This window comes from Myiozetetes cayanensis, unplaced genomic scaffold, assembly GCF_022539395.1.
Source record: "Myiozetetes cayanensis isolate MyiCay16 unplaced genomic scaffold, myiCay2020 scf642, whole genome shotgun sequence".
Lineage (NCBI taxonomy): Eukaryota > Metazoa > Chordata > Aves > Passeriformes > Tyrannidae > Myiozetetes > Myiozetetes cayanensis.
In genome coordinates, this window is record NW_026087901.1 from 1 (window position 1) to 10,587 (window position 10,587).

The 10,587-nt window shown below is 50.2% G+C and overlaps 2 protein-coding genes across 2 annotated transcripts; both read left to right on the plus strand.

Annotated features, from left to right (window-relative positions):
• Positions 1-164: 164 nt before the first annotated feature.
• LOC126651510 (olfactory receptor 14J1-like) lies at positions 165-1,196 on the plus strand. The gene has a single exon (XM_050337427.1). The coding sequence runs from the start codon at positions 216-218 to the stop codon at positions 1,194-1,196; it is 981 nt and encodes a 326-aa protein (XP_050193384.1). The 5' UTR covers positions 165-215.
• An 8,149-nt stretch (positions 1,197-9,345) lies between these two features.
• On the plus strand, positions 9,346-10,331 carry LOC126651509 (olfactory receptor 14J1-like). The gene is given in 2 exon segments (XM_050337426.1): positions 9,346-10,255; positions 10,258-10,331. Coding segments are annotated over 2 exon segments (978 nt in total). The 5' UTR covers positions 9,346-9,351.
• The last annotated feature ends 256 nt before the right edge of the window (positions 10,332-10,587 follow it).

Genomic DNA, 10,587 nt, shown 5'->3' on the forward strand with positions numbered 1-10,587 from the left:
CCTGAGTGCATCTGAAGTGCTGAGGGGTTCTGACACCCAGGAACACTCCTGGAGAGATGAAGGAATTTGAGAAAAAAGAAAACAAAGCAAAAGAGGTGGGGAGTGAAGCAGGGAGGGGGTATTGGGAAATGGCTTTGATTTTTCTGAGGAAGTTCTTTGCTAACATATCACTGATATTTCCTCCTTGGACAGTGCCCCACACCAAGAAGCAGAAAATGCCCAACAGCAGCTCCATGGCCCAGTTCCTGCTGCTGGCAATCTCAGACAGGCGGGAGCTGCAGCTGCTGCACTTCTGGCTCTTCCTGGGCATCTCCCTGGCTGCCCTCCTGGGCAACGGCCTCATCCTCAGCGCCGTAGCCTGCGACCAGCACCTGCACACCCCCAGGGACTTCTTCCTGCTGCACCTCTCCCTCACAGACCTGGGCTGCATCTGCACCACTGTGCCCAAAGCCATGCACAACTCCCTCTGGGACACCACAACCATCTCCTACACAGGATGTGCTGCTCAGCTATTTTTCTTTCTGTTCTTCCTTACAGCAGAGTATTTCCTCCTGACCATCATGTGTTACGACCGCTACGTTGCCATCTGCAAACCCCTGCACTACGGGACCCTCCTGGGCAGCAGAGCTTGTGCCCACATGGCAGCAGCTGCCTGGGCCTCTGGGTTTCTCTATTCTCTGCTGCACACAGCCAATACATTTTCCCTGCCCCTGTGCCAGGAAAATGCCCTGGGCCAGTTCTTCTGTGAAATCCCTCAGATCCTCAAGCTCTCCTGCTCACACTCAGGCTATCTCAGGGAAATTGGGCTCATTGTGGTTAGTGTGTGTTTCTTGTTTGTCTGTTTCATTTTCATAGTTTTCTCCTATGTGCAGATCTTCAGGGCTGTGTTGAGGATCCCCTCTGATCAGGGACGTCACAAAGCCTTTTCCACATGCCTCCCTCACCTGGCTGTGGTCTCCCTGTTCCTCAGCACCTCATTCTTTGCCCATCTGAAGCCCCCCTCCATCTCCTCCCCATCCCTGGACCTGGCCCTGCCAGTTCTGTACTCAGTTTTGCCTCAAGTACTGAACCCCCTCATCTACAGCCTGAGGAACCAGGAGCTCAAGGATGCCCTCAGGAAAATGATGCCTGGATTTAGAGGCAATAAAAAAATGCATATTTTCTTTGGGAAACATTCAGAATGTAAATCAGTATAATCTAAGCCTTTTTTCTCTGTTATTGTTTTCATTTTCTTTTAACTTTTTTAATATTTTCCACCAGTCAATTGCATTACTCAAAGCGTTTCTACATAAGTGTCTTCCATTGTTCTTTAACTCAAGGACTTTCAAAAAGCTTTTCTCTGTACATTTGAATGAAATAAAGTTCTCTGCCTTGATTTCTGTGTTGAAGATGCTTCTTCAGCCCTTCTTTGCAGTTGCAGGGGCAGTGCCTGTGTGCAGAGCTGGAGGGAAGAGACTCCCAGCACAACAGCACAGCCAGGGACAAGAGCACTTGTTCCGTCCACATCTCAGCTTTGGGAAAGGATGGGGAAGGTTGGGAAAGGTGTTAACAGGGTGGTTTTGCCTGAGGTGTTAAACATGGGAGCAGGTCTATCTTCACAATTCCCAAGAGAAGAGATGGCAGAAAGCTGCCCTGCAGGTTGTATTTGAAGGAACAGGAAAAGAGACCGAGGGGAAGGGGTTTCTTTCCTGGAGGGCAGGGCTGTCGTTCGCTTGCAGGAGCCCCGCGCTGGAATTGTCAGTCCGACTGCCAAATTGGAATCTGGACAAAGATTCCTGCCAGACAAAAGGTGCCAGGACAGAAAGCTCTTGCTGCCCATGGAGTGCCCAGGGTGGCCCACCAACTGCACCTGAAACCCAAAGGTTACAGGCTTTCTTTCCTGGGGGAAAGGCCGTGACTTCCCAAAGAGTCCCATGGCAGATGGGTGGGGCTGCACTGTGGGGGTGTGGGGCGTTGGTTCTTTGGTTTCCAGGGGCTATTCCAGAATGGAGAGGATGGGTTGGGACATCCTAAAGGGGCACATGGGTGGGGCTGCATTCTGACCTTGTGGGGTGTTGGTTCTTTGGTTGCCAAGGGCTATTCCGGAATAGAGAGGGTAGGCTGTGATATCACAAAAGGGTCTCAAGCACATGGGTTGGTTTAGTGGGTTGACCCTGGCTGGATTTCAAACACCCACTAAAAGCTGCTACCTCCCCCTTCCTCTGCAACTCCACAGAGGAGAGAAAAAAACAGCTGAGGATTCCTGATAGAGATAAGGGTCAGGAGGAAGTCGCTTCCTAAGGGGCAAAACAGACTCAAAGTAGGGATAGTACTTAAATTTATTACTGACTGGATAAAAGCCAAAGAGTGAGAAATAAAACAGTCTGAAAAACACCTTCCCCCTAATCCTCCTTCCTTCTCAGCTCTCTCTCCTCCATCCAGCGGTGCAGGGGGACAGCAATGGGGTTTACAGTCAGTTGTTGTTTCTGTCACTGCTCAGGGAGAGGAGTTGGATCCTTCCCTGATCCCGTGGGGTCCCTCTCACAGGAGACAGTCCTGGATGGGCCTCTGCAGTGAGTCCATCCCTCAGGCAGCAGCTCTTCCCACCCTGATGTCCTGTGGGTCCCTCCTCCATGGGGTCAGTCCTTCAGGGATGAGCTGACCCGGCGTGGGTCCCCCACAGGGGCCACGAGTCCTGTTGGGAAAAACCTGCTCCAGCCTGGGCTTCCCTCTGCACGGGCTGCAGGTCCCTGCCAGGACCTGCTCCATCCTGGGCCTGCCCCGGGGTCACAGCCTCCTTCCTGCATCCCCCTGCTCCAGAGTGGGAGCCTCCAGGGGATGCAGGGGCCTCAGCTCTGAGTCCTTCCCCTGCTCCTGTGGGGTCCCTCCTGCCCCTCCTTCTGCACTGACCTTGGTGTCTGTGTTGTTATCCCATGTTCTCACTCTGCTCTTCCCAGGATGGAATTTTTTCTGTGCAACTCTCCTCTCTTCTGAAATATGTTATCCCAGGGGTGTTACTGTCACTTCTAAGAGGCTCAGCCTTGGCAAGTGGCAGGAACTCCGTCCTGGAGCAGCTGGCATTGGCTCCATGGCACAGGGGAAGCTTCTGCCAGGTTCTAACGGAAGCCACCCCTGGAGCCCCCCTGCTACCAAAACCCACCCACAGAAACCCACTGTCTTGTGCAGCTCTTTCTCCAAGCCAAGCAGGTGGGAGTTGGTGCCAAGGAGCTGAAACCTGCAGGCCCAGCCTTTAGTGGTGGAAGCTCAGATTTGCCCAAGGCTGCTTTGAGTCCCAGGGGCTGGATGAGGTAGTGGGGGGGTAGGGATAGGGATAAAGTCTGATGGATTGTCAGACACAGAATCTTGCTTTTCCTATCTATTCAGACTGAATTAGGAAGTGCTTGGGATCAATATTGACTGGGGACTGCTGATATCAGTGTAAAAACAGGAAAAAATTGAACAGGACACAAAAAAGACATCTTTATGTGTGGTTTTATTATTAAAATGTATTCACTTTGAATGCACTTCTGAGATCTGTCTAATTACCCACAGAAGAATTGAAGACTTAGAAGGAAATTATTCCCAGGGGCTTGTCTGGTTAAGATGCCATCACTGAGAAGAGAGTGTGGAGGAATGAGCAGACAAGGACACCATCCCTGGGGCTGGGGAAGCAGGAACTCAGAGTCACTGGTTCCAGGTGGCAAATGGACTGTGGGATGTTTCTGGGAGAGCCCATAATGGGTGTGCTGCTTTCAGGGGGAGTTCAGTTAAATTTCTTCCCCGTGGCCAGTGCAGGGCTGTGTTTTGGATTTGTGCTGAACACAGGGTTGATAATCCCAGAGTCACAGAATATGCTGAGTTGGAAGGGACCCCCAAGGATCATCCAGTCCAACCCTTAGCCCTGCAAAGAACCATCCCCAAGGCTCACATCATGAGCCTGAGAGGATCATCCAAAACACTTCTTGAGCCCTGTCAGCCTTGGTGCTGTGCCCACTGCCCTGAGGAGCCTGTTCAGTGCCCAACCACCCTCTGGGGGAAGAATCTTTTTCCAAGATCCAGCCTAAACCTGCCCTGACACAACTCCAGGTTGTTCCCTCAGTCCTGTCCCTGGTCCCCACAGAGCAGAGTTCAGGGCCTGCCCCTCCTCTGCCCGTCCCCACGAAGTTGTGACTGCAGTGAGGTCTCCCCTCAGTCTCCTCTTCTCCAGCTGAACACACCAAGTGCCCTCAGTGTCCTCACACACCTTCAAATCAAGGCCCTTCCTCATCTTCATTGCCCTCCTTTGGACACTCTCCAATGGCTCAATCTCTCCCTTCCATTGTGTCCCCCCAAACTGCCCCAATCTTGCAGGTGAGGCCACCCCAGGGTGGAGCAGAGAGGTAACATGGAAAGTACAGAAATCCGTGGCATCAAGGAGTCACTGTGACACTGTGGGAACTCATGGAATAAAGGAGCCATTGGGACACAGTAGGGCCTTCTGGAACCTTGTCTGTTGGGAAACACAAAGGGATGTGTGGGAGTGTTTCAGTGACAACCAGGAGAATTTTGGAGAGGGACCTTTACACACCCAGATCTTGATGAGTCCACACATCTCTGCCTGGGTGTGGGTGTTGTTGCCTTAAGAGACCATGGAGAAAAAGGCTCCAGACCAATTTAGGTAGGAGATAAGATAAAGAGACCTGTTCCTTTAATGAGTTGTTAGGCCTAGAGGAATACATACAATGTGTGCCCCAGACAGGGGTTCTATGATTTTAAAACAAGGTCCACCCAAACCCAGGTTTATGCACTGCCAGTTCTGCCCCATTCTGCCCCCTGACACACCCCTTCATGAACTGAGTTTGGTGTCTTTGGGACCCCTTCTTCCTCATCTTCATCTTCCTTGCAGCACACACAATCCTGGGAGTTCCTAAAGAGTTCTGCCTAGAATGTCACTGTGTCTGTGTGATGTCTTCTGGTCCAGGCCTTGGGATGTTTTTCTACAATTCTACCTTGAAAAGAAGACTAAAAATGGAGTTTAGAGGGATTCATATGGAATGGGGTAGTAGGGTTGCGTGTGTGTAAATACTATGTTAAGGGTAAGAGATATAATACAGCTACATTAAAATATATTCACTACACAACTAGTTCTAAAATCTACAAAAGTTTAAAAAAAAAATCCAGAACAACATGGTCTGAAACATCAGTGTGAATGGACTCTGGTGTGAGTGTTGTTATTGGAAATCTATAATTCAGTCACTGTTCAATTGTAGTAAATGCTACTGAATCCCTTGATAACTAAGTTGGTGAATGATTAAATGCTACTAATCTCTTTTGTCCCCTTTTCCTTGGATCCAAAGCCTTTGCAGCCTGACCGTCTTGCATGCCAAGGCTCTGTGTAAATCATTCCCTTTCATAAAAAAAAAATAGCTATTCTTTGGGAGCTGCTCTTTGAAATTTTCCTCCTTAGCTAAACTACAAAAAAAACACCAATTAGTTGTTGAAGACATGAAGACAATTTAAAAAAAAAAAAAAAAAATTATTTTTCTGGATTTTAATGAGTCCCAAGGTGTGTTTAGAGAAAGTCCATGATCCTGAGGTAATGAGAGAAGATTGAAGAAATGCTCAGGAAGTCAGAAGCCAAACTCCCAGTCCCTTGAAGCATTGCTGGGCCCCACTGAGGGCAGGCACTGACAAAGCCTCCCCAGGGACTCCTTCGAGCAGATCCTTGCAGGCCAGGAGTGCAGGCAGACAAAGGCTCTGGGCAGTGTCCCAATGGTCCCCTGATTCCATGAGACAACATTCCTAATTTACTGTCCAGACCAGAGGGAAATCACAGGGAGGGCCATGGTTTGTCAGGACTTGCTTTATTTGAGTGAACCCTGGGGGGTTTTTGGTGCTGAGTCCTTGCACCTCATGTACTGAGGGGAGATGGTACAAACCTGTCCATAAGTGAAAGTCAGAAGGAAAACCCAAAGTATCTGGAAGCATTAATGGGTCCCCCTGAGTGTCACTACTGACAAAGTCTCTCCAGGGACTAATTAAAGCATAGAATTGGAGGCCATGACTGAACAAACCTCTTTGAAACTCAGAATCAAAGGAAAAGGGAAAGTAACTTAACAAACCTGTAGTACCTTGAAGCTTTAACAAGCCCCACTGAGGGCCATTCCTGACAAAGGTTCTCAAGGGACTCCTTAGAGCAGATAATTGGAGGCCATGACTGAACAAACTTCTCAAAGACTCAGTGTGAAAAAAGAAGTGTCTGAATAAATTTACCTTGAGTGCCTTGAAGCATCAATGAACCCCACTGAGTGTCACAACTGATAGAGAATCCCAAGGGACTCATTAGAGCAGAAGTCATTGGAAGTCATGACTGAACAAACTTCTCAAAGACTCACTTGCAAAAGGAAAAGTTCCTTCAAAATCCATGAGTACCTTGAAGCATTAATGAGCCCCACTGAGTGTCACTACTGACAAAATCTCTCCAGGGACTGATTAAAGTAGATAATTGGAGGCCATGATTGCCCAAACCTCTTCAAAACTCAGAAAAAAGGAAAAGGCAAAGTGTCTTAACAAACCTGTAGTACTTTGAAGCTTTAACAAGCCCCACTGAGGGCCATTCCTGACAAAGGCTCTCAAGGGACTCCTTAGAGCAGATAATTGGAGACCATAACAGAAAAAAAACTCTCAAAGACTCAGTGTCAAAAGAAGTGTCTTAATAAATTTACCTTGAGTGCCTTGAAGCATCACTGAGCTCTACTGAGTGTCACAACTGAAGGAGAATCTCAAGGGACTCATTAGAGCAGATAATTGGAGGCCATAACTGAAAAAACCTCTCAAAAACTCACTTTCAAATGGAAAAGTTCCTTCAAAACCCTTGAGTACCTTGAAGCATCAATGAACCCCACTGGGTGTCACAACTGACAGAGAAGCCCAAGGGACTAATTAAAGCAGATAATTAGAGGCCATGACTGAACAAACCTCTCAAAGACTCAGTGTCAAAAAGAAGTGTTTTAATAAACCCTGAGTGCCTTGAAGCATTAATGACCCACTGAGGGTTGTCACTGTCTGGGGCTCTCAAGGGACTCCTTACAGCAGATAATTGGAGGCCATGGCTGCACAAACCTCTCAGAGATGCAGAACCAAAAGCAAACCCCAAATTGCTCTGAAAATCCTGCAGGCCCTTGAAGCCTTAAGGAGCCCCCCGAGGGCCCCTCCTGACAAAGCCTCCCCAGGGACTCTGCAGCAGCTGCTTGGAGGCCCTGAGTGCAGGGAGGCAAAGGCTCTGGGCAGCAGCTCAGCTGCTGAGAAAAGCCTGGCTGGCTTTGGGGAAGTTTCCTTCCTTTTCAGGATTCCTCCAGCTCTGGGAAATGCTACCTGGGAGATTGGCACCACCTAAGAAGGGCTCTGGTAGTTCCTGGGAGCAAAGCTGGACTGCTCTGGGCTCCAGCCCACATCTTTGGAGCAGGGAGACAACTAAGAGTTCAAAAGAGGAGTTTTGACAACATTTGGGGATGAGCAGGCATTGCTGCTCTGTGGATAATCTGCATGTGAATGGTTGCTTTGAGTTCAAGCATTCAACTGAAATGAAGGTGGGTATCTCAGTGATTTCTCTTGGTTTTAAATAGGAATATTTACCTTTTCTGTGTAATTATATTATGAAGTTGATAGATTAGAAAACAATCATGGTGACTTTTCTCTCATGCAAACTTTAATTGTATCTTGCACATTTTGAATGAGACCTCTATGAGATAGATCAAACTCACAGGAAAATGGCACAAATCCTGTGGGAAAACATGAAAAGCATTAGGATGACATGTTTGTGGAATTCAGATTTTTCTCTTGAAAAAGTGCCCTGGGCTTGTCCCTTGGCTGATTGGATATTGATGTTTTCTGACCTGCTGTTCTCCTCAGTAACACCTCAGAGTTTAGGAAGACTCCTCCCTGGGTGTTGGTGTCAGGTCAGTCAGCAGGAAGGGCAAGGTGTCTGCAGGTTGGGCAAAGATCTGCGAGCGCTGGCACATCCCAGTCCCTGCTGCAGCATCCCAGGCCCATCCCAGCAGGGTTCCCTTCTGCCAGGGCTCCTGCAGGGCTGTGAAGCCGGGCTGTGCCCCCCAGGCTGCCCCAAGCTGTCCTGCAGAGCAGGGTCCTGCAGCCCAGGGGCTGTGCCGGGGCAGCAGCTCTGCCACCTGCCAGGGGCAGCCTCAGCCGGGCTGGGGAGCTCCCTCAGGGCTGGGTAGGGGCTGTGGGGGAAAGAGCAAAGCCTGGCAGGGCAGGGCAGGTTTTCTTCCCTGATCAGCTGAGAGTTTCCTGGGACAGGGCTGCTCACACAACCAGAGCAGCCCAGCACATTTTCCAGGGGATCCTTTAAGGGGAAGGTCCAAGGAGGGATTTCTCTCGAGTTCTCCAGCCACATGCCTGGTGGTTTGAGTTCCAGAGGGACCTCTGAGGAGCTGCACAGGGCTGAGAACACCTTCCTGGCACGGGTGGTGTGTGGGAGGTGGCCCAGCTGGCTCAGGGGGAGGCTGCCCTGAGTGCCCAGTGGGCTCTGCCCTGGCCTCTCCCAGCTGGCCCCTCCCTGTGCATTCCTTGTTTCTCAGCTTGCCCAGTGCAGAGGGGCAGAGCTGCTGTGCCAGCCCAGGAGATGCTGTTGGGTTGGTGAGATGAGCCACGGGTGTCCTTGGCTACAAGGGGGGTGCTGAGCCCTTGAGACAGGCTGAGACACTGAGGGGTGTGGGATGGATCCCTCTGCTCTCAGCAGTGTCTGGGGGCTTTTCAGACCAAACTGGGAGTGTGATCAATCTCCATCTCAGGAAGGAGCGAACCCAGGGCAGCTGGGAACAAGAGAGAGGGACAGAGCAGCTCCCCTCACTCTGCACTAAGCCCCAAACAATCCTCCAGCCTGGCAGGACCTGCTCTGTTCTCCCTGAGCACATCAGAAATGCTGAGGGGTTTTGACATCCATGAACACTCCTCAGGAGAGATGAGGGGAGTCTGAAAATAAACAAACCCAAACTTCTGGAACTGCCTTCTGCTCTCCTGGTTCTTCTGGGAGTGCAGATGCTGACAAGCACTTTTGCACTGGGACCAGTTTCATCTGTCACAGCTGAACACCAGGACAGACCCCAGTCCCCACCATGCCCATGACCCCAGGGGTGCAGAGCAGGGTTGACCCCTCACAGCCAGTGGGCACAGGGTCTGCTCCTCATGGAAAATGTAGTGAGCCCCAACCAGGGCTCCAGTCATGGAGCTGAAGGAGAGACTCCTAGAGAAGGAAAACCAATGGAAAAGTGAGAGGGGTGTTGGAAAGCAGCTTTGATTTCTCTCAGAATGTTCTGCCCTAACTTGTCACTGTCCTTTCCTGTTTGAACAGGTCCCAATATCCAGAGGCAACAAATGCCCAACAGCAGCTCCATGGCCCAGTTCCTGCTGCTGGCATTTTCAGACAGGCGGGAGCTGCAGCTGCTGCACTTCTGGCTCTTCCTGGGCATCTCCCTGGCTGCCCTCCTGGGCAACGGCCTCATCCTCAGCGCCGTAGCCTGCGACCAGCACCTGCACACCCCCAGGGACTTCTTCCTGCTGCACCTCTCCCTCACAGACCTGGGCTGCATCTGCACCACTGTGCCCAAAGCCATGCACAACTCCCTCTGGGACACCACAACCATCTCCTACACAGGATGTGTTGCACAAATCTTTTTCTTTTTCTTCTTCATGTCAGCAGAGTTTTCCCTCCTGACCATCATGTGCTACGACCGCTACGTTGCCATCTGCAAACCCCTGCACTACGGGACCCTCCTGGGCAGCAGAGCTTGTGCCCACATGGCAGCAGCTGCCTGGGCTTCTGGGTTCCTCAATGCTCTGCTGCACACAGCCAATACATTTTCCCTGCCCCTGTGCCAGGGCAATGCCCTGGGCCAGTTCTTCTCTGAAATCCCACACATCCTCAAGCTCTCCTGCTCAGGTACATACCTGAGGGAAATTTGGCTTCTTGTTTTTAGTGCGTTTCCTATTTTGGGAGGTTTCATTTTCATAGTTTTCTCCTATGTGCAGATCTTCAGGGCTGTGCTGAGGATCCCCTCTGAAGAGGGACGGCACAAAGCCTTTTCCACGTGCCTCCCTCACCTGGCTGTGGTCTCCTTGTTTGTCAGCACTGGCACATTTGCCTACCTGAAGCCTCCCTCCATCTCCTCCCCATCCCTGGATATGTCCCTGTCAGTTCTGTATTCGGTGGTGCCTCCAGCCCTGAACCCCCTCATCTACAGCCTGAGGAACCAGGAGCTCAGGGATGCCATAAGGAAAATGACAACTGGATGCTTTTCAGGAGCAATAAAGTGCCTGTGTTCTGGTGTCTAACATTCGTTAAGGGGACTCTGTAATGGTACAGCCTTCCTGCTCAGGTTTTTGTGGTTATTGGGTTCTTCTTGCAAGGATTTCCTGTGCAGTGAAATATAATTATAATTCTGCCTTCTAATTTTTTGTCATTGAATTTTACCCAGAGAAGTATAAATGATACATTGTGCTCTCTGAGTATTTAAACAAAATAAAGGACCCTGCAGTGCCTTCTTTGTCGAAGACCCTTCTTCTTAGCTGTTCCTAAAGGACAGCACACTACAGGACGGGGGGATTTGCAAA

Excerpts from the sequence above, each read along its gene's own strand:
- LOC126651510 (XM_050337427.1), top strand. The coding sequence starts at position 216 with ATGCCCAACAGCAGCTCCATGGCCCAGTTCCTGCTGCTGGCAATCTCA.